Source organism: Alnus glutinosa, chromosome 1 (assembly GCF_958979055.1).
Source record: "Alnus glutinosa chromosome 1, dhAlnGlut1.1, whole genome shotgun sequence".
Taxonomy (NCBI): Eukaryota; Viridiplantae; Streptophyta; class Magnoliopsida; order Fagales; family Betulaceae; genus Alnus; species Alnus glutinosa.
In genome coordinates, this window is record NC_084886.1 from 38,833,974 (window position 1) to 38,857,557 (window position 23,584).

Here is a 23,584-nt window from a genome sequence, read left to right on the forward strand (position 1 = left end):
CAACCGTTTACCAAACAAACCGTGAGTCACTGTGGGTGAAACTCGGCTCTGGAGAGCTTTTTGACATGGCCCATGCTTAGTTTTTCAGACCAACTATTGAATGCGAAATTTGTAGCAGTGGGATACGGAGCTGGGCTAATGATCCCACACAGAGAGGTTGGAGGAGACAAAATCTTGACCGTTGGTCGCGATGTGATTTGTGATGGAGTGAAAGAGTTGATGGGAGGGGAGAAAGGGAGAAAGGCTAGGGAGAGAGCACAAGCATTGGGGAGATTGGCTAGGCATGCTGTGGAAACAGGTGGATCCATCCCTCTCTCACTCCTCTACCTCATCTCGCTCTCCCCCAACACTCCATCCCTCTCCTCCCTCCTCTTCTCTCTCCTCTCCTCCTACACCCACCTTTTCACCTCCCTTCTCATCCCCCACGACCTCAATTCCCTCAGGACCCTCCAGTTCTTCTCCTCCCTCCTCCACCACGTCGACCCCACCTCTGTCGCCCACGTTATTGACTCGATTTTATCATATTTGCCTCAAATCAATGATTCTGATGATTCCCAGATCCTCGATCTCCTTCCGAGGTGTCTAGACTTAGTTCGTGATTCAGAGGAGAAGACAGAGCGAGGTGGGGATTATGTTCACCAGATGTTTGATCGAATGCTTGACTGTAATTGGTCGAAGGGGTTGTTGATGAAGATGGTCTCGCTTGTGAGGGAGTTTTCGTTTATTGATAAGGTGAGGAGAGAGTTTTTGGACAAAGCGTTTGTGGGAATGAAGCGCATGGACTTGCAGGACCTGCCTTCGCTTGTGTACCAGTCTTTGGTGTTGGCGTCCAAGGGGTTTAGCAAGAGGGAGATGATCCAAGGGATTGTGGGGTTTTTTTGGTTGACAACAAGGTCAAAGGTGAGCTCGATAATTAGGCAAGTGGAAGGGACTGTGTTGCTTCATCTGAATTTTGCGGTGAAGCAGGACACGTCTTTGGGGCAGGAGGTAATGGGGTTTTGAAGTTGGATTTCTGTGCTTTTAATCATTTCACAGTCGCTGTTTTGCTGTCTGTCGCGAGGGTTCGGAGGTTTGGTGAGAGTTCGATGGGGATTTTGAAGACCGTGGTGCTTACAGCCTATCGAGATTACAAGTTTGCCAAGTAAGGTTTGAAGGTCTTTTAACAACTTACTGTAGGTTTAGTTTCATTTTCAGTGCGTTTTATATAGGATTTGAAATGAGTTGATAGTGTTTGGGATAGTCACTTATAACAAGTTCAATTGTTGATCACAAGACATAAGTACCCTTTATGATTTTGATTATAGAGAATGCGTTATTTTGGTTATAATCATTACATTTTGCTGTGTTAGCTTTGAATGAAATTGAACTGCTGTTAGCTGTGGTATGTGTGCGTGTGGCAAAACTACCATTTGGGACTTTCAGCTGGGAATTAATAGCTAGTGCTTTGGTGGTCGTGTATTTCACTGATGTATTGGACTCATGGTCTCAACATCTTATGATAGACATTTTTGTATGGTACAGCAGAAAATTCACATTCAGTTAATTGGCCTAACGTCCAAATACCATCAATATTTTGTTGTGAAGCCTAATTAAGCAATTACATTTCACAGCATGTAATCTTTTTTTTTTATTTAATTTTTTTAATTTTTTTATACTTAGTAACTTATTTGTGAATGCTTCTTTGTCTTACAGAGACTGTAAGTGGCTGTCAGATGCTTTGAAGAAAGAATATCTGGAGAATGTCGAATTAGTAGAGAAGGCTGTGTTAAGAGCTGTAATTTCCTTTTCCCTCACATTGATTATTTGGGCAAAATTGTGCCTTAGCATTTATGTACACCTCAAGCAAGGTGATTGACCTAAAAAATGCCGAACTTTAGGTCAATGAAAGCAGCTATGGAGGAGAGCATATTGTGCCTAGCATTTTGAAGTTTGGTTTTGTGTTGCTAGAGTCAGCGGAAGAGGGAAGTAGTACTGTAGTAAACAGCTGTGGAGTTCTAATGGTCTGCTGGGCATTGAGGACCTTGGTGTTCAGATGCTGAAAACTTTATTTGAGGTCCATGATATGGCAAGAAATGAGGTTGGTATGACCAGCGTAGTATTACTTTAATTTATTATAATGTTGGTTGATTTAGTGAATGTGTTGCAGATTATTGAGCAATGCAAATTTCGCATACTCTCTTTGAAGCCTGAGCAGAGCATGCCACTCATAAGGTAACTGCATTTAAGTTAAATGTTAACTCTTAGTTTGATTTGTGTTAATCAGTCACATAATCGTAATTTTCATGTGCAGACTGCTTGGTAATCTGATGCGGACTTATCCTTACCCCATGTTGGAACATGTTTCCCACCTGAAGGAATTGTTGGATTATTTCACTTTCATGCATGGCAAGGTTGCTGCTTCTCTTGTTAATACTCTATTGCCTCTCGTCAAATTCACCCGTGATCTTCGGGTATTTGTCTTCCATGTTTGATAACTAAAAAAGAACGTAGTTATACTTGTCATAGGAAGTACATTTCCTCAAGATTCTCTCAAATAGAATAAAGAACGTACTAACTAGAAGATTCCCATAATACCCCTCTTCTAGAGGGTACATCTCTTCTATGCGTATGTGTGTTTTAAGTGTGCCAGCATGCATGTATAAATTTTTTTTCAGAAATTCAACCAAAATTTAGAGTCAAGAAAATGTAATGGGCTTCCTATCCAATGACATATGACCCCTTGCAATCAATTTTTATTTGAGAAATAAAGTTTAATCCTCTTAAAGTATAAAGTAGTTTTGTATACTTGTTGTATTCAATGATGTAGGATTACACCATTTTGGTCATGCGTAAGGCCATGTTTAGGAGAGAAGAAACAGTTCGTATTGCGGCAACTTCTGGCATTATTGATCTTATTTTGGCAGAAAAGCAGTCTAAGAGAGATGGCTCATTTTCTTTTCAAGAGTCGTCTAGCCAAGCCAGCAACCTGAGATACCCTGTGGCTTGGGGCAAGGTCTCTTTGAAGAGCTGAGTGGTTTGCTGCAGAGATGTCTTTATCAGCAGGTTTTATGCTTTTTCATACTTCCCTTCTTAAATAGTGATTTGTTATTTTCTTTTTCCTTTGAACTATGTTTCGAATTAGAGTTGGATCAACTGTATACAGGCAAAGGTCAAAGAAGTAATGTATCATGGCCTTGTAAAGCTTTTGATGGACCCAACAAGTGCAGGTGCTGTCTTTGATTTTCTGCTGCCTCACTTTCTTTGTTTTTTCAGGTAGGTAAGTACCTGTTGGATCTTGTTATCTTTCTTTTGAAGGTCAATACGTGTACTTAAATTGCATATTTGACAGTTTATCAAAACGTGAATGTTAAGTTATGGAATTCCACACCACATTAAAGCACTATGTTAGCAGGATGCAGAAGTTCAACTTGAAGTTACGAGTTGCGTTAAAGCAGAGAGTGGCAAAGTCTTAATTGAAGAGCCTTTAGATTGTCTCCTTTCTTGTGTCTCTTGGATTCTACTTCTTCGTCCACATGTCAAAACTGATCGAGTTTCAGATTCTTCATGGGCATGCTTGGGTTTCTCCCTCTCACAAGAGAATGAGGTATTGTTATCAGTAGCAAAACAATAATACAACTCATGAAACCAGTGAGTACATTTGACCGTCTCTTATTTTCACAAAACTACTGCAGGTAGGAAGGAATTTGTCTGGTGAGTCATTCTCTAGTGCTTTCTTGAAGATCAGGAAGTTTCTTAGAAATCAAAACTTAGAAGGTAGGTTTTCCACGCAGCTGTCTTTTTTCCCAGAACATATCTTACAAGGGTATCATTTTTTTTCTTTTCTTTTTTTAAGAAATCTCCAGGGTTTTTTATTCGCTTCCATTCTTTAATTGTCAGATCAGGCGTTCTTGGTCAAGCTCAGGATGCTGGCTCTGAACCTCTTGGAGAAGAGAAAAGAAAATGCTGTTCTTCAATATTATTAGGAATAATCGAAGTGGTGTTGAATACCATTGGTACTGAGTTGGAAAAAGGAACAGAAATAAAGAAGGCGGATCTCGAAAAGGAGATCATCGAGTTGGCTGACCTTCATGATTCATTGGATAAGGATTCATGTATATCAAGACAGAGTACTGGCGTCAGAAGAGGGAATTTACGAACTACTCCTCATGATACACCCAATGTTATGGATTCAGGCCACACAAAATTGACTCATGGCCAAATTCCATATTTAGCATCTTCAAGTATCTATTATCTATTGCAAACAACACTAAAACTATACAATACTGACTGTTCTAATAGTATTGGAGCTTCTCAGAATCATAGCCAGTCATGTAATGTCTAAGAAAATATTTAATAGGATTATTAGGATTAAATAAAAATAAGTCTATTTAGTGTGGTAAAATGTTTTATTTTTTATCTTATGGACTTGTAAATAGTAGCCACGAAAAGAAAATATAATTAATATTTTTAAAGTCCAAATAGAAGAACAGAAAAGAATATTGGTGAATAAAATGAAATAAGAAATACAAATATAGAAAATAGAAATGCTAGAAAAGATGAATGAAATAATAAGAAACTAAATAAAAGATTGATTAAAAGGATAAGAGAATATGATAAAATAGAATAAAACTAAGCCCAATGAGTTGTCGGCCAATGTGAGGAAAAAGGGAATTGAAGAAGTTAGGTGTAGAATAATCATGCCAAAAGGCAAAAGAGAAAAGCAAAAAAAGTGATAAATTAAAAGTAAAACAAGAAAATTAAATAAAGTGTATATATATATATGGCACATCTGCGCCCTACGTCCAAAAAAAAAAATACCAAGTGAAGGGCTAGCCCTTCACTCATCATGGCCACCTGGCCATTTTTCATTAAATGGCCGAGTGGCCTCTTTAATAAAAGAGGCAGTGTCTCTTCGGTCAATTTTTTTTAGAACCACAGAGAGCTCTTCTTCAGTTTTCTTCTTTTGGATTTTCATTGAAATATTACGATATACGAAGATCCAACGGTCCAATCTTAGATCCGATTTTAGCAACACAATCTGTCACATGACCCGCTTGGTGGACAGCTGGAAGACAGCTGGACGAAGCAGTGGGTGACACTTGGAAGTGCAAACACCTGGAGGGGTCTAGTCTAAGTTTGGCTAATTGTGCGTTCCATTGTAAATAAGCTGTCGTTTAATAAGGAATTGCATGTACAGTTGTCATTTTACTTCTGATATTCTGTTGCGTAGGCGGGAAAAGGGGTTGTTGAAATAGGTTGGCTTTGGGCCGATCGTCATTCATTCAGTTTGTGGATTAACAAATTGGATACTGGAGGTTCTCCTTGACTCCTTCAATTGTCAAGGGTTTCAATACAGTTGTTCTTCTTTTCTCTTGAATATTGCTTCGATTCTCTCTTAATTCTCTTTAAATTCTTCTCTAAATCCTCTAGTTTCCTAAAACAAGTTCAGGACTGTATCAATTGGTATCAGAGCCTAGATCTACGGGGAAATTTCGTTCTATTCTATTTTTGATTCGTTGTAATGACGAAGACTCGATCCACAGCTGAAGATTCTACGAACGCTGAGGGAATGCGTGCTGCTCTACAGGAAGGTTTATCTCGGTTCCAAATCGAGATTAATGATGTTCAACGAGAAGTCCGTCAACATCAGCTTGGAATTCATGAAGAATTACGGTCTCAAGAGGAAAGGATGCGTCAGCATCAAGCTGAAATGCAACGGAGTCAGGCAGAGTTGTAGAGGAATCAGGCCGAAATGCAGAAGAATCAAGAAGAGCTTCTTGCCATGCTCAAAGGCAAAGCACAGGAGACGTCGACTGCACGTGGTGAGACTAGTCGCCATACTGGTAACCCGCTGGATCCAGAAATAACTGTTCCTAAGAATTTCCACACTCGTCAGGCTGCAGAGCAAGCTGATCAGTTCCATACTCACCAGGGGCGGGAGCATGCGGATCCGTTCCACACTCGCACGTTGCGCTTGGATTTTCCACGCTTCAATGGCGAGGATCCTGAAGGGTGGTATTATAGAGCTTGTTAATTTTTTGAATACTATGTAATACCTGATCCGAAGAGATTTACTATTGCTAGTTTTCATATGGAGGGTAGAGCGTTGGTATGGTTTCAGAAGTTACATAGTGGAAATGGATTAACCACTTGGAATGAGTTTCTTAAGGCTCTCCAAGCTCGGTTTGGTACCGGATCATATGATGATCCGATGGAAACTTTGGTTAAGTTGAAACAGACCGGTAGTGTTAAAGAATTCAAATCTAAATTTGAGACTCTAGCCAATCGTGTGCATGATTTGGCTGAACACTTGAAATTAAGTTGTTTTTTAGGAGGTTTAAAGGATGAAATCCATCTTCCGGTACGGATTTTCAATCCAAGTCGAATGATTAATGCCTATTCTTTGGCAAAAATCCAGGAGGAACTACTTTGGACCAATAAGAAGCCTATTAAACCTTCCTGGACCTCTGTTCAATCACAGACTTCTCGGATTGTTAATAGCTCCTTTAGTCCTAAGTTGCCTTTGACTGGAGGCAGTAGGTATGTTGGGGAAAGTAGCAATGCCGGGGGAGCTAGTAAAGCATTGGTTCCAGTGCAGAAGATATCCCAGGCTCAAATGAAGGAAAGGCATCGGAAAGGCCTTTGTTATTCATGTGATGCCAAGTGGTCTAGGGGTCATGTCTGTGAAGGTGGACCAAAGCTCTTTTTGTTAGAGGAGATGGAAGAGGTAGAGGATGCTGATCCTGCTTCTTTGGTGGTTGAAGAGCTGGTTAGCAATGCAGATAACTCGGAGACAGATCCAGAAATCTCCCTGAATGCAATCACTGGAACACCGACACCCAAGACAATGAGGCTAATTGGTGTGTTAAAAAATCAGCAAGTGTTTATCCTCATAGATTCAGGAAGCATGCATAATTTCCTGGATTCTAAACTTGCTGCCTTGCTAGGTCTGATGCCTAAAAGTGAGGAAGTGATTTGGGTTAAGGTGGCTAATGGGCAGGAAATTGTGAGTTCAGGAAGAAATGACGGTGTGCCCCTTAAATTGCAAGGTACTCAGTTTCACATTGATTTCTTTGTGCTTCCCTTAGCTGGTTGTGATGTGGTGCTAGGGATACACTGGCTGAGAATTTTAGGACCCATATTGTGGGATTTTACAGCCCTCACTATGGAATTCTCCTATTTTGGTAAGAAATGTTTGTTGAAAGGCATTCAACCGGGCTTCAATTGGTGTTTGGAGGATCCTTCCACCTTCAAGTTATCTTCATAGAAGAGTAAGGGAGTGTTTCTGCATTTGATAAGTGCCTTCACAGACGTTGGTCTAGCTTCGGTTACTATGGCAGATTCTGGTCCTCTAGCTAACCTTTTGCAAAAATATGCAGCTGTGTTCCAGGAACCAAAGCAGCTGCCTCTTCCACGACAACATGATCATTCTATTCCCTTGTTGGAAGGGACTCAGCCAGTTTCCGTGCAACCTTATAGGTATCCTTTCTACCAAAAGGAGATTGAAAAGATAGTTAAGGAGTTGTTACAGGCTAGGGTCATTCGGCCTAGTAATAGTCCTTTTTCTTCTCCTGTGTTGTTGGTTCGGAAGGCTGATGCCACATGGTGTATGTGCATGGATTATAGATCCTTAAATAAGGTCACAATTAAGGATAAATTTCCTATTCCGGTGGTGGATGAGTTGTTGGATGAATTGTTGGGTGCTCAGATATTTTCGAAGCTGGATCTTCGATCTGGTTATCACCAGATTCGAGTTGTGGAAAACGACATACCTAAGACAGCCTTCCGGACCCATGAAGGCCACTATGAATTTTTGGTGATGCCTTTTGGCTTAACCAACGCACCCTCTACTTTTCAATCCCTTATGAATCATGTGTTCCGGCCTTACCTCAGGAAGTTCATTCTTGTATTCTTCGATGATATCTTGGGGTATAGTCCGGATTCTCAGTCACATTTAGGCCACCTTGAGATTACTTTGTCTCTACTTCAGCAACATCAGCTTTTTGCTAAACAGTCCAAGTGCTGATTTGGGTGCAGTGAGGTTGATTACTTGGGGCATATTGTCTCGGATATGGGAGTTAAAGCTGATCCGGAGAAAATCAAGGCTATGGTTCAATGGCCTTTTCCTATGAATATCAAGTCCTTGAGAGGCTTCCTCGGACTCACGGGATATTATAGAAAATTTATACGTGGATATGGTTCAATTGCAGCTCCTCTCACGGGTATGCTTAAAAAGAATGCCTTTTTGTGGACTGAGGATGCTAAAACTGCCTTTCAGAAGTTGAAGGCTGCTGTAACACATGCCCCAGTGTTAGCCCTTCCAAATTTCAACCAACCATTTGTGGTTGAGTGTGATGCTAGTGGGGTGGGCATTGGCGCCGTGTTGATGCAGGATCACAGGCCCATAGCTTTCTTGAGTAAAGCTTTGAAGGGGCGAGCTTTGAACATGTCAACATATGAGAAGGAATTACTGGCTTTGGTGACTACAATTCAGAGGTGGAGACCTTACTTATTGGGGCAGACTTTTGTGATCAAAACTGATCAGCAGAGTCTTAAGTATCTCCTTGAGCAGAAGGTAGGTACACCTTTTCAATAGAAGTGGATAACGAAGTTATTGGGTTATAGCTTCAAGGTGGAGTATAAAAAGGGAATGGATAATAAGGTGGCCGATGCTTTATCTAGGAGGGAGGGTTGGGATGACGAAGTCAGTATTTCGGTTTTGTCTATGCCAGTGGCTACTTGGGTGGACAGGGTGAAAGAGAAGTACTTACTGGATAGCATGTTTCAAGACTTGTTACAGAAATGGCATTCTAACAGCCTTGATCCTCAGAAGTACTCTTTCCAGAATGGGTTATTGCTGTACAAGGGTCGAATCTTGTTGGGCTCTGATGAACAGCTCAAGCAGGAGGTGCTGCACTATCTGCACAGTGATCCTTTGGCAGGTCATTCTGGTTATGAAAGAACCATGCAGAGAGCTCGTAAGGACTTCTATTGGAAGGGTATGAAGAGAGATCTGAAGTCTTTTATTCGGGAATGCCTTACTTGTCAGCAGAACAAGCATGAAAATTGCTCTCCTACTGGCCTTCTTCAGCCACTTCCCATTCCCTCCAAGATCTGGACTGACATTAGCTTGGATTTTGTTGAAGGTTTGCCTTGCTCACGAGGGCACTCGGTTATTTTGGTGGTTGTCGATCGTTTATCCAAGTACAACCATTTCTCCTCTTTGGCACACCCTTATACAACAGCTTCGGTGGCTAACGTTTTCATTACAAACGTCTTCAAGCTGCACGGCATGCCAAGTTCCATTGTCTATGACAGAGATCCCACCTTCACAAGTGCCTTTTGGAGGGAGCTTTTTCGGCTCCAAGGTACTTCCTTAAACATGAGTACCAGTTATCACCCCAGTCCGACGGTCAAACAGAAATAGTCAACAAGTGCTTGGAGAATTACCTGCGCTGCTTCACTCACGATAGGCCTAAGCAGTGGACTGCTTGGCTTCCTTGGGCAGAGTATTGGTACAATACTACCTGGCATTCCTCAATTCGCATGACGCCCTTTGAGGCAGAATATGGTGTGACTCCTCCTCATCTCTTGCCTTATGTTCCCGGGACTACAAGGGTTCATGCAGTGGATGGGTTGTTGAAGACGAGGGACCAGATTCTTACTTTGTTGCAGCAGAACCTTCAGCATGCCCAGCAGAGGATGAAACGCTATGCTGACCTCAAGCGCAGTGAGGGGACTTTAGCGGTGGGATAGCAGGTCTATTTGCGCCTACAGCCTTATAGGAAGAATTCAGTGGTGACTAGAAGGGCTCTGAAGCTTTCTCCAGCTTTTACGGACCTTTCACTATTCTGAAGAAAATTGGTTCGGTTGCTTATGAGCTCGATTTACCTCATTCTTCTAGAATTCATCCAGTATTCCATGTTTCGCAGTTAAAGCCGAAACTAGGTTCTAAGGTGGCTGTTATCACAGTGTTACCTCCAGTTGATGCAGAAGGCATTATTCAGCCCAAACCTGTTGAAGTCTTAGCTCAACGCTCTTCTCCCAGAAACAATAAGCCCTTCATTGAGCTTCTTGTTCGTTGGGCTGGCCAGTCTGCTGAGGATGCTACATGGGAAGCTTTCCATGTGTTGAAGGAAGCCTACCCGCACCTTGTGGGCAAGGTCCTTTAATGGGGAGGGTATTGTCACATGACCCGCTTGGTGGACAGCTGGAAGACAGCTGGACGAAGCAGTGGGTGACACTTGGAAGTACAGACACCTGGAGGGGTCTAGTCTAAGTTTGGCTAAGTGTGCGTTCCATTGTAAATACGCTGTCTTTTAATAAGGAATTGCATGTACAGTTGTCATTTTACTTCTGATATTCTGTTGCCTAGGCGGGAAAGGGGGTTGTTGAAATAGGTTGGCTTTGGGCCGATCGTCATTCATTCAGTTTGTGGATTAACAAATTGGATACTGGAGGTTCTCCTTGACTCCTCGAATTGTCAAGGGTTTCAATACAGTTGTTCTTCTTTTCTCTTGAATATTGCTTCGATTCTCTCTTAATTCTCTTTAAATTCTTCTCTAAATCCTCTAGTTTCCTAAAACAAGTTCAGGACTGTATCACAATCCTTAAAGGCCGATCTACGTTTTGACCGAACGTTTTGAGGTAAATCGCTAAACTCGCATTTTTAGAGATTTTTATAAATCTTGTAGAAATGAGTTTAACTTGGCGTTTTCTCTAGATTTTGTGTGGTTTGGTGTTGCTAGGAGCTTCCCGAGCATTGGGTCTTGGTGTGGTGAATTTTTGGTAAGTTTTTTATAGACCTTAGTTTTTGGGTATGTTGTTAAAATGCTATTTATTGTGATTAACCCTAAGTAATGCTTATGGGTTAACAATATTGGGTTTAATATAGTGAATAGAAATTTTAGATAAATGTTTAGGAATTTTAGAGTTTTATGGGTAAATTAGCAATGTGGCTTTTTGAGCAAATTCAAAATGTCACATAGTGTGATTGTTAGTTAAAATGCTAATTAATACAATGTATTGTATTTTTAGCGGCACTTTATGGTTGAGCTTGGAGTCGTTTGGATATTTGGGAGTACAAGCGACTTGAGGTGGGTATTCCACTCATTGAGAAAATATATATTTTTATATGTATTGGATTGATAAAAATATATATATATTGTTTATGAAACCGAACTAACCATATGATGAAATGTATATGCTTTGAGATGATTTGATTAGTTTCGATTATGTTTAAATTATATCAATGATGTTTAAAAAATAGTGTACGAGTGAAAAGTATTGAATTGATTTAAAGTGTTATGTTTTGCGGTTGGGATTTAAATTGTGTAAAATTGTTTGAGAACATGTCATGTTGAAACTGTTTAGTTTTTTTGAAGAGAATATGTTTTGAATGATTTCAAAGTGTTGGATAAAATGTTGGATTTGTTTAGTGTTAAGAGGACGCGATTTAATAACTGCATGATTTCAGCATGATACAGTAGTGAAATATATACTGGTCAAGCACGGAACATAGAACATGTAGTATAGAGCATACATCAACAGTAGTACAGTAGTAAAGGAGCAGTAAACACAGTAAAACAGCAGTTATCAGCATCGTGGGGGATCGAAGCCCCAGTAGACCCAGTCATGCATATCATGTATAGCATTGTTTAATGAGTGATGTTTTTTATGTTATGAGTAGATTTTACTAGACGTGTTGATATGTATAAGTGTCTTAAATGAAAAGCGCTTATGTATATTTCTATCAGATAGTCATGTGTTAAGATCATACATTGAACTTGAAAGTACATGGATACATGATTGCCCGGGTGCGAATAATGGCATGTCTATGAGTAGAAAGGTTGACTGTTCTTGTTCTTCAGGAAAGACGTGTTAGCATGATTGAGTTTAACTCTAGTGCTCTCATGATCTACTGGCGTCAAGGCACGAAGCTGAAATACGATTAGAGATGGTGTTGCGAGTGTTTTATTGACGGATGTTATCCTAATACGGAAGAGTAAGATGCCATGTTCTTTGCTTAAGACTTATGTGTATATGTGATATCTGTGATAGAGTGATCGTGTGCACATATGTTTGAACGACCGATGAAAAGTATTATTATAGAGGGGTCTATATGTAGAATCTTTCAAGCGGTAGATTGGAACTTCTACATATGTTCACAGCTATATAGTATGTTTTAAATGTTTTCTGAATAGTCGGTGTTTGCTACATTAGCTTGTTGGTACAGTTTCCGGTACGGTGACGTGTTGCCTTGTGATTCGTTGCCTTCCTTAATCTCCGCTCTCCTCGTAATCTGCAAAATAATAAACGGCTCGTCGGACTATAGGGGTGCCGACTGGACCCCCACTCCAATGCCTAAGTCAGTTCAAACTAATTTTTTGGAGAATATTTGTAATCTCAAAAGCTCAGAGAATCTGCTTGTTTTTTAAATACCTGACGCAGTAGTCTTATTTATAGACTCACAGTTCGCAGTTATAAAACTACTGGAGTGCTTGGAGCATAATCTAATTAGGAGTCTGAGTCCTAGATCATATAGTCTTCAATCTTATCTTTATAGAATTCAATTTGAGTAGTAGAGTTCAAACTGGATAGGACATTACATCTTCGCCTGATGTCATACTATTGGGACTCTTATCCCATATTTGATGGGATAAAAGTCTATTTTGATATATTCTGAATATCCGTCTTTTTGGAGATAATGAATGGTCTTGTACTTAGGTCTGGTCTGGCCGGGCCAACCAGATGGGCTCGGCCCTCGATACTACCTTAGGCCCACATGTCTTTGGTGCTAATTATTTCTCCAACAGTTACCCCCCTAATTCTCTTATTTGAATTTAGAATGTAAGAGAATTAAGTACCTCAATTTCTAAATCTGGATCTTCCATAATCTGTATCTGACAATTGCCGCCTCTTTCAAAGTAATTATGACGAATAATGCCTCGAATCTCTGGAAGGATTAGAATTCCTGCTCCTTGTCGATCTAGAACTACTGTCAGAGTTCTAATCGAGATCTAGAATTGATGTCAGAGTTCTAATTGGACTCTAATCCTTTATTAGACTTAATCTGATATCTTCTTAGACTTCTGATCTGATCATTCTTCTTATCTGATTGGACCATAAGTCCTATCCCAATTCTACCAGGGATAACTGATACCTGATTTCCCTGAAGTAGTTGCTAAATGTTTATTTCCTCCTTGGATCGGGTTGAGTGGATCCAACTTGTGATCTGTCATAGTACTAATAGCAACTTCTCATAGATATCTTCTTCATAAATGCCTCTACATAATATTGTCGGTCGGGCCAAAGTTGTAAAAATGATTTCCTACTCTCGGTAGGAGATGGTTCGGACTGATGTAGTTGATTTCACCAAGATTGTGGTGAAATGCCACTCTGAGAGAACACTTTGCGTACAACTTTCTTGAGATCAAGAATTTGTCTGACAAAAAATGGTAAACCGTTGAAGAAAAGGCTTAACATACCCGAAGCTTCTTCATTGGTAGCGCTTCGTAGACCGCTTCCACAAAAATCTCTCTTGGGGGCTTCGGAGGCCCAGACTAGTGCTGAGGCTTTGGTTGTCCGAGACTTATAACGACTAGGGCCTTCTGCTGGCCCGAGGTTTTGTGCTTGGCGTACCGAATCTTCTAATCTGAACACCATCTAGCTTGGTCTCACTTGGTTAATTTTTGTAGAGGTGATATCCCCGTATGGTTTTTTATAGGGGTTGTCTCCCCGTATCTTCGTTCGAGTTGCTCCTGAGAGATCTTAATTTGAGAGTTTGGTGTAGCTTCGGTGATTTTCCCTTTGTAGAAGCTTTAACTTTGTTGAGCTACCCCCCATAGCTTTAGTCCGCGACCGTGGGCTAAGTTGTTCGAGGCGGATAGTCAAGTCCTCTTGGTATCCTGGACGATGGTGTAAAAGAGATCTCGGAATTCGGAGTGAGTCTCAGGGCTTCAACCTGTAAATACTTGAACTTTCCTTTTCAAATGTATCTTTTTTTTTTCATGTAAAATTTTTTTTGTAATGAACAAAATTTCAATGTTAATGAATGGAAGTCTTGGACATTTTGACTTTCACTTTCCTTATCTTATTAGCTGTAGAACATCATAATTTTTCAAACTGAATTGAACATCTTTACTTGGAAAAAAGTTTAAAGTTTCTCACTCAAAAAGTTCTTCCGAGACATATCTCGGTTTCTTATAAATCTTACTTTTTATACTAGAGTTACCCCCAAAACTCGAACAAACAATCGGTTTGTGTCAGTTTTTTTCGAGGGAAGAACTGGTCTAATTTTTTGAAATTTAAGCTACCCCAAAATTTTTTGAATAAACAATCGGTTTGTTGCAAAATTTTACAGAGGAGAATAAAAAAACTATTTGCATCAAAGTGTTGAGTCTTACTTGATGATTTTTTAAAGAGGTTTTATCCTCATACCTTCCTGAAGCTTTTCCTTCATGAAACTTTATCATTCTGAAGCTTTGTCATCCTAAAGCTTTGTCGTCCTAAAGCTTTGTCGTCCTAAAGCTTTGTCTCCCTGAACCTTTTTCTTCCTGAAGATCTGTCTTTCTAAACCTTTACCATCCTGAACCATTGTCATACTGAAGCTTTATCATTCTGAATCTTTCTTGAAGCTTTATCTTCCTGAAGATCTCCAATCTCGCCTTGGTATCCTTTCCATAACCCTTTCGGGTCGTTCGAGGAAAGGACCCGGGCCAATTCTTAATCTTATCCCTTCGGAAACCCCCAACCGAGGGGTTTCTTCCCATTGAATCCTTTCCATGACCCTTTTGGGTTGTTCGAGGAAAGGATTCGGGCGGATTCTAATCGGGATATCCATAATCTTATCCTTCGGAAACCTCCAACCGGGAGGTTTCAACCCTCTGTGCCCTTTCCATGACCTTTTCGGGTTGTTCGAGGAAAGGATCCGGGCGGATTCTTTTCTGGATATCCTTAGCCTTATCCTTCGGAAACCCCCAACCGAGGGGTTTCAACCCTTTGTATCCTTTCCATGACCCTTGCGGGTTGTTCGAGGAAAAGAATCGGGCGGATCCTAGTCCTCATCCTTCGAAAACCCCCAACCGAGGGGTTTCAACCCTTTGTATCCTTTCCATGACCCTTTCGGGTTGTTCGAGGAAAGGATTCGGGCGAATTTCTTTCCTGAGCATCCCCACCATAACTCTTTTGAGTCGTTCGAGGGGAGGAGTCAGATGGACGCTGATGTAGCTTGATCATCTTTGGAGAAGTTTGATGAAGAAGTACTTCCATTCTGTCTCGGACTGCTGCTTTATTCTTAGCAGAGATCAATCAATACCTGGGGACTGTCTGTTCTTCCTTGCTCTCGGTGTTGGACTAATTGAGAGGTTTTCCTTGTTTTTTCTGCAGGGTTGTCTCCCTGGCTCTTGGTGTTGGACTAACCGAGAGACTTTCCTTGTTTTCTCTGCAAGGTTGTCTCCTTGGCTCTCGGTGTTGGACTAACCGAGACACTTTCCTTGTTTTCTCTGCAGGGTTGTCTCCCTGGCTCTTGGTGTTAGACTAACCGAGAGACTTTCCTTGTATAATTTGTTGTAGGGGTTGTCTCCCCGTATCTTTTCTGCAAAAAGGGTTAACGAAGCACTGCATATACTAAAACAAAATAGCAGAATGCACAGTAGCACCATATATTCTTTTCATCCGTCGAGATGATTTTGTGATCCTTTCACTCACGACAGGAGTGAAGTCTCAACACATGAGTCTATTTTATCAAAATATATATACATTTCGGCAAAGCGTACAAGTGCATGCATATATATATTTTTTCTTAGTTGATAAAAACCAACATTTATCCTTACTTTAACATGAATCATGTTTGTAAAAGAAGAGTATGAACTTATCTGGTGAATTCGATGAAGATGAACTGTCTTACTTGAAATTCCTTATCTTGCACGCCCCTCGATATGGGGCTCTTTGGGAGAGTTCCTTAAGCTGGACCCTCGGTTCGGATTGGTCCCTCGGCATGTGACTATGGACTTCGGAGGATGGCAAATCTGGAGGGGTCTTCGGACTATGCTATTTTGAACTAGAAGCTCGGGCATAGGGTCTTCGGGATAGTACCCTCGGAATAATACTCTCTGTACGTGTCGTCTCGATACGTACTTTTCGTCTCAGTAGAACACCCTCGCGTCTAGCTTTTCTCCTTGGTAGAATGCCCTCGGATCAAACTTCTCGGAATATACTTTCTTCTCGCTATGAAACCCTTGGGTTTAAATTTCCTCCTTATTAAAACATCTCGGATCTAACTTTCCTCCTCGGTAAAACACCTTGGATCTAACTTTTGTACTCCGTAGAACACCCTCGGATCTATCTTTTCTTCTCGGTAGAACACCTCTGAGTATACTATCCTCCATACATACTCCTCCTTTTTTTTTTTTTTTTTTTTCGAGACAGATAAGCCGAGCCTTCAGCCTAATGGCTCGGTCTCAGTTTCGTTTCTGATAAAACACCTCGGAATTGGGCCAGGGATCGGGGTCGGATCCGGTGTTACAAAACAAAGCCTTTTATACATCAGGTTCAAACTAACCTCAAACTAACTACCTAACATAATAACAATCGGCCCAATCAATAACCAATTCAATCCACAACTCCCACACTAGCTGGCGCCCAGCAATCCTGCGCACCACTCCTTGCGAGACACCTCAGCACTCAACCTTATCTTCGATATTTTTCCAAGTCGCATCCTCCAGCCTTCTTGCACTTGCTTCTTTTCTTCTTAATAGTTTCGAAGCCCAACAATTTGAAACATAACTTTTCAACCTGGAAGTGTTGCGATTCAACCATCTAGTCTGTCCCTGCTCTTGCATCTTAAGCATGCTCATCCTTTCTTCCTCTGCCAATACCTCTAGCCACCTTGGGAGATTAACTCCATTCCCATGGCCGATGAAACCGATGCAAAAACCATCCTTTTTATCTTCGTGCAGGTCGAAAATGTCCACCTCCAAAGTCTGGGGGCCTTAGATCCACCGACTCCATTCGGTGGATTCCAAGCAGAGTCTCTACGTTGTCACTGCCTCGGAGGTCCAGATCCTTCTGGTAGTCTCTCCTTCACTGTTGCCTTGGAGGTTCACAGTTTCTGAGCCATGAAAAACAAGAGCCCGGGGATTCCACCTGTCCTCAGTAGCGAGTTGACTCCCCCTTTGAAGCTCCGATGGTGCCATGCGGGTCCTGTGACTGTGTCCCGCTTTGTTCTGGGCGTTGGCCGAACCGCCGAGATGAATTTTGGGTGATGGACTAGCCCGCCGAACTGGTTCAAACCAGGATAACACTTTTCACAATCTGGGTTTGGTGATGATTTTGCCAAAAATTAACGTCTAAAATCAATAACTCCTTTGACTATCAGTTTGACATTGATCGGCTCGGAAAGTTAGCCTCTTTTCACGCCTTCAGCCATGGAAAATCTTCAGTTCGGCCATAAAGCCTAAAGATTGGTCTTCTTCTTCAGTGGGTCACTCTGACTTCAACTCAAAAATCATCTGAGCCGCTACACGCGCCAGTGTCTCGGTGAACCTGTAGGTATTAGTAGCAAAGCCGTCCATGTCCTACTTCATGAACTTGTCGCTGGTTCAGGGGTTCTGGGTCTCCATGGTTTCTTCTAAACCTTGATTTCTTCTAAAGCCGTGGATTGATTGGGATCGGAGTTAATCTGGAGCTCGGACTGAAATGAAAAACTATGCTTTCGACGACCATCTGGGTGGCTGGGGAGTCCAGATCTCCGAGACAATGACTCGATCCAAAGGCTGACCCGAGGAGGAGACGTTTTGGGTTTTGTCGAACTCGGACCCCTGGGCTCAGTGTTGTGTCGAAGACTTCAAGGCTGTGCATGTTTTGGTCTCACCTTCCAATGATTTCGACTCCTGTTGGATCTTCCCATTGGTGCATGAAGTCTTGGGTCTGGTTATTATCTTGGAGGTCCAGTGGTAGCGGCACTGGTCGATGGTCTCAGAGTCTCGGACTTTTGGCTTAGGCCGGAGAAGTATCTCATATGAATTCTCGGGTTTGCTTTCTTGTTTACAGATTCTCGGTGGGTTCTGGATCTTTGAATGCAAGCAGAGGCTTCGGATTGTTCAGTTCGTGATTCTCTGGACAACACAAGCTTGCAAGCAATCGCAATTCTTGGACTTCCTGCGAACAACGTCAAGGACCAAGTCGAAGGGGTCAGATTGGATGCTGTCCCTGGCGCCCGGTTCCAAATCTGGTTCAGGTTTCGGCGGGTCACAGCCAGAGCTCGGTTCCGTGGACGTGAGCTAGGTGAGAAGATGGTGCAGGTCCGGGTCTACTGGCCACCGTCCGGGTTTCTCACGCTCCTGCTCCGTGTTCAGTCCGGCCCGTCATACATGAGGATCCGTGGAAATCATCCCCTGTTAGAGGTTCTGGGCCTCTGAATACAAGCAAGGGTTTTTAACCATTCTTGGCGACTTGGGTTGTTCCTTCTATTGACGAAATTACCCCTGATTTCTTCTAACTCTTGATTTCTTCTAAGCTCAGATCGTGACATGGATTGCACCCATAATCTCGAAGATCTGTCTATTGAACAGGATCTGTTCTATAGGCTCGTACATCTGTGTCCTTGATCACAAAGGAGTCAGAATCCTAATTCCGGAGGATGAAATCATGACCGTGTGATCAGATTGTGATTGACAATGTCATGGCCCTTTCTTTCTTGTCATCTCTGCAGAGAAGGTTAACAAACACATTGCCGGTACTATAGACGAGCACATGCCTTTCTTGTCAGCAATTAATTTTGACGCTAAAAAATCAGATTTAGAGATATACTTTTATTGACTCAAAAATCTCTTTCTAATAAGAGGAAAGGCATGGGCTAAGAACTTTTACAGTTTTATCGTGAAATCAAGGCTTGACAATTTCAAACCATCACTCTTCTTTTATAAACCCAATTATTTGTCTTGTAGTGCCAATAAAAAATATCAAAAATCAACAAGTATTAGAAGAGAAGCACCATTCCAACCAAAACTCATAGTATAGTTGAAAGGCTTCATGTTTTTTAACGAAGCGCTTGTAAACGTACAAGGGCACAATAATTATTGATCTTTGTCTAAAGAGAGTTTCAGATCTGACACTTCAAAATTTCTTATCATTAGATTTCATAATAGCATAGATAGTCATCCACACTATGAATTTCTTTCCACAATTTAACAAATCGAAATGAAAAGAAAAGTATGGACTTATCTTGTTTTTCTGACGAAGGCGAGCACTGATTCGATGCCAATTGAATACTGATACGTCATAGTTGAAGGTGATCTACTATGTACGACTGTAGATCTATATAGATCTGTCTTGGTCTAGTGATGATCTTTGAAGGAAGAAACCATAGGCCAGTTTCAGCCATGATTTATCGCGTAGTCACTGTTGCGGATATATATTTTTTTTTTGCAAGAAACGATTCGTCGGTTCCCACAGACGGCGCCAAATTGTTGGTACAGTTTCCGGTACGGTGACGTGTTACCTTGTGATTCGTTGCCTTCCTTAATCTTCGCTCTCCTCGTAATCTGCAAAATAATAAACGGCTCGTCGGACTATGGGGGTGCCGACCGGACCCCCACTCCGATGCCTAAGTCAGTTCAAACTAATTTTCTGGAGAATATTTGTAATCTCAAAAGCTCAGAGAATCTGCTTGTTTTTTAAATATCTGACGCAGTAGTCTTATTTATAGACTCACAATTCGCAGTTATAAAACTACTGGAGTGCTTGGAGCATAATCTAATTAGGAGTCTGAGTCCTAGATCATATAGTCTTCAATCTTATCTTTATAGAATTCAATTTGAGTAGTAGAGTTCAAACTGGATAGGACATTACATCTTCACCTGATGTCATACTATTGGGACTCTTATCCCATATTTGATGGGATAGAAGTCTATTTTGATATATTCTGAATATCCGTCTTTTTGGAGATAACGAATGGTCTTGTACTTAGGTCTGGTCTGGCCGGGCCAACCAGATGGGCTCGGCCCTTGATACTACCTTAGGCCCACATGTCTTTGGTGCTAATTATTTCTCCAACATAACTGTTGGTAAGTTGTGGCTAATATAGTGCTCGCACGACTAAAAATAAAATAAAGGTTGGTTCTTTGTGAAAACTCAGTTAGTCTTATACCACTGAGGTCTTAGTATGTTTTATACTAAGGCGGTGAACTCATTATTTCACCTATGCGGATGTGGATACCACCACAACCGTGTAGATGATATTCCTGTGATTGTAGGTACTCCTGAGGCGGATGACGATCTGGTAGCTTACTATTTGGGTTACTACGATTGAAGCCCGTAGCAACAGTCGTAGTGGGATAGGACTACGGTGTCCTTATTTTGATTGTTTTTGTATATGGCTTGTGACGTATGTGTCACTCATTATTTTGTATAAGCCATTCTTTTGTAACAGTTGTATGTAGTTAAGCCTTAAACAAATAGACTCGTGTTATGGGTCACTTTTGTATAGATAACAGGTTTATTTATAGTTATGTTTTTCCGTTAAGTTTAATGGTATAATGATTTATTCCGCTGTAGATGTAACTCTGTATATCATGTACATGTTATGGGGCATGTGCCTATGTTGGCTGAGCGACACGTAGTCGTGCCACTGCGATGACTCGTTTTACGTTTTGTATAAAAGAAAAAAAAGAAAAAAAAAAAAAGAACGGGTCGTCACACGTCATCCTCGAGCAACTCATCAAAATGTTGCCATAAGGTTATTTCTTTGGTCTTGAATGCCTGCCTTCGTCATTTAAAGTCTTTGCCCGTTATGAGAAAAGATGATCCATTGAAGACTTTGATCTATGGGAACATCAAAATGCTTGGCCCCAGTTGCTGAAATTGATTTTGTTGCTTAAGTCTGTGCCAAAGTTTGTGACAGATCAAAAGAAAAAAGAAGCCAAGGGAGAAAAAGATGTTGAGGATCGGATGGAGCATCTCCATCTAGTCTTATTTTGCCTCAAGGAACTGATAGTGGTTAGTTCATGGAGCGCAAACCTGACTGGTTTGCTTGAAGATATGGCGTCTGTTTACACTTTGGAGTGTCCTGTTTCAGATGATGAATGTGAAACAGCTGCTGGGATTGATGATCAACATAGAAGAAGCAAAGAATTGTTTATAACGAAAACCTGCAAACCATTGTTCTCTGAGCTTCTCGCACTTTCTTTTTTTGCTGAAGTTGAGGTAAATCCTCTATTATCTTCCTCTTTTCAACTATCCACAGTTTTAACAAGCTTTTGCTGGTTTGCTGTGGTGCTGATATATATCTATTTCTAAGCATAAAACCATTTAAAGCATTACATTGTTCTCAGATTATCTGTGAAATGATATTGATGGTTGGGAACAAATTGCCGTGCAAGTGGAGGAATATTCATGGAGCTTGGGCTATTCATGTCTCATGTCTGCAAAAGCAATGGCATAACCAACTCTAAAGTTGTGAAAAGCTTTGTTATGCTTGCTTTCTCTTTAAGCTCGCCTCCAAATGATTTGATATTAGCTCAAGACATAGCCGTGGAGCTGTTAAAAGTCACTGGATCGGAGATGGATGCCCCCATAGAGAAGTCTGAATCATACCCCCTCATAAACCATTCCACAAGTGCTGCGATAAGTTCTTGTGTGCTGCAGTTGATTGAAGCAATGCTTGTTGATATGGATTGGGCGACAAAAAAGCTGAAGAATTTCTCCTGGGTCAATAAAAAAAGCGCTCGTCTTAATAAAAATGGGGAAAATTCTCCTGGATTAGCATTTGAGGAAAATCTTTACTCAATGGCTGAAGAGGTGATGAAAGCATTATCATTCTTTGTTCTGATGACTATCCTGGGTATGCATGCAGTTTCTTCTGATAAATGAATAAAATCTCGTTTTTTGGGGGTAATTGAATCAAATCTCTGTTACTCTGAATTTATGCTTTTTGCCATCATATGCAGACACTCAATGTGACGTCCCACGTCGCCTGGGAATGAGGATGTGCTTATATGTATAAATGCACCCTATATGACACAACGCGTTTTAAAACCGTGATGGCAATGAATCTATCAGAACTCCGCAGTTAAGCGAGCCGCTGCGAGAGCAATCCCAGGATGGGTGACCTCCTGGGAAGTCTGGTATGGGGAGCCAAAAGCGGACAATATTGTGTCATTGGAGGTGGGTCGTTAGAAATGGTATCAGAGCCATTGCCCAGCCTGAGATGGTGGGAGCGTGCACAAGCCTAAGAGGGTTGCCGGCGGGCACTCGTTGGGATGCCAAGAATGGGGTGATCCCATGAGGGTCGCCAGCAAGGACGCTGGGTCCCAAGGGGGGGTGATTGTGACGTCCCACATCGCCTGGGAATGAGGATGTGCTTATATGTATAAATGCACCCTATATGACACAACGCGTTTTAAAGCCGTGATGGCAATGAACCTATCAGAACTCCGCAGTTAAGCGAGCCGTTGCGAGAGCAATCCCAGGATGGGTGACCTCCTGGGAAGTCTGGTATGGGGAGCCAAAAGCGGACAATATTGTGTCATTAGGGGTGGGTCGTTACACTCAAGCAGAGCACTTGATCAAATTGGCTGCAAGGTTTTACAAGCATTTGGCTCAGATGTCGAGCCAAAAGCGGACAATATTGTGTCATTGGGGGTGGGTCGTTACACTTAAGCAGAGCACTTGCTCAAATTGGCTGCAAGGTTTTACAAGCATTTGGCTCAGATGTCAAAGCTGAGAATCGCTCCTAAAGGTTGCAAGCAGCTTCTTCCTAGCCTTAAATGTCAGAAGCTTGTGGACCTAACTTGCAAGCAGCTCACGGTTCCTCTATATAACTTTGTGATGCTGGTGCAAAAGCTATTGTCTGGATCCTTTGAAAAGTTTTCATTGCACCCTCCAGCATCAACTGCAGTAGTACTTCTGTGGGTGATGTTTAAAGTTTTTGCTTGTTAATGGGGGGTACCGTTATACTTGCAGAGACAACAAGAAAATGCTAATGATAGTAAAGTGGTCATCAAAAAAATTAAGAGGGAGAACAGATGCATCCCGGATCTGATCTTTCAAATAGAAGATTGCGAAAAGTATCTCATCCAGCTTAGCAAGGTGAGCAAAAGTCAATTTATTGAGGCATGCTAAACGCAGCACTTCTCGGGATTTCAAAATTTTAGACCTCAAGAAGATGGCCGGGGAAGAAGATGCTCCAATCCATGAATCAAACCATAGTGATCCTACTGCAGTTGAAAATGAATCATGCGAGGATTCTGAAGGCAATGAAGGAAGTGGGTCGGAGAAGATATTATCACCTGAATCTGGTAGTCGTTTGGCTGCAGAGGATTCTGGGTCTGATGGGGGAGATGGAAATGCTCTTCCCAGTGCCAAAAGGGTGAAGACGGGTAGAGTAGTGCGGGACTCTGACGATGAAGCATACGAAAAATTGAGAGGGGGAGAGGGGGCAATATGTCTTATACAGGGAATAGTTGTATACAATGTACTTGGTGTTTGTAATTGACAAGAGGCTCATGGATGATACTTGATGAGAATGAGAAGTGGTGATATGAAAGAAATAGAAGAAAAAAAAAAAATTGAGATCCAAATCCACAAGTAGGCACCGGTTGTTGGA

General features: G+C 41.5%; 1 protein-coding gene across 1 annotated transcript; it reads left to right on the plus strand.

Annotated features, from left to right (window-relative positions):
- On the plus strand, positions 1-23,473 carry LOC133859877 (uncharacterized). The gene is given in 22 exon segments (XM_062295434.1): positions 1-994; positions 997-1,141; positions 1,693-1,774; positions 1,878-1,973; positions 1,976-2,077; positions 2,147-2,211; positions 2,291-2,450; positions 2,807-2,954; positions 2,957-3,042; positions 3,143-3,256; positions 3,389-3,583; positions 3,672-3,753; positions 3,882-4,310; positions 14,477-14,483; positions 20,692-20,825; positions 20,828-21,183; positions 21,312-21,389; positions 21,391-21,820; positions 21,927-21,935; positions 22,640-22,826; positions 22,944-23,073; positions 23,075-23,473. Coding segments are annotated over 22 exon segments (4,356 nt in total). The 5' UTR covers positions 1-72.
- The last annotated feature ends 111 nt before the right edge of the window (positions 23,474-23,584 follow it).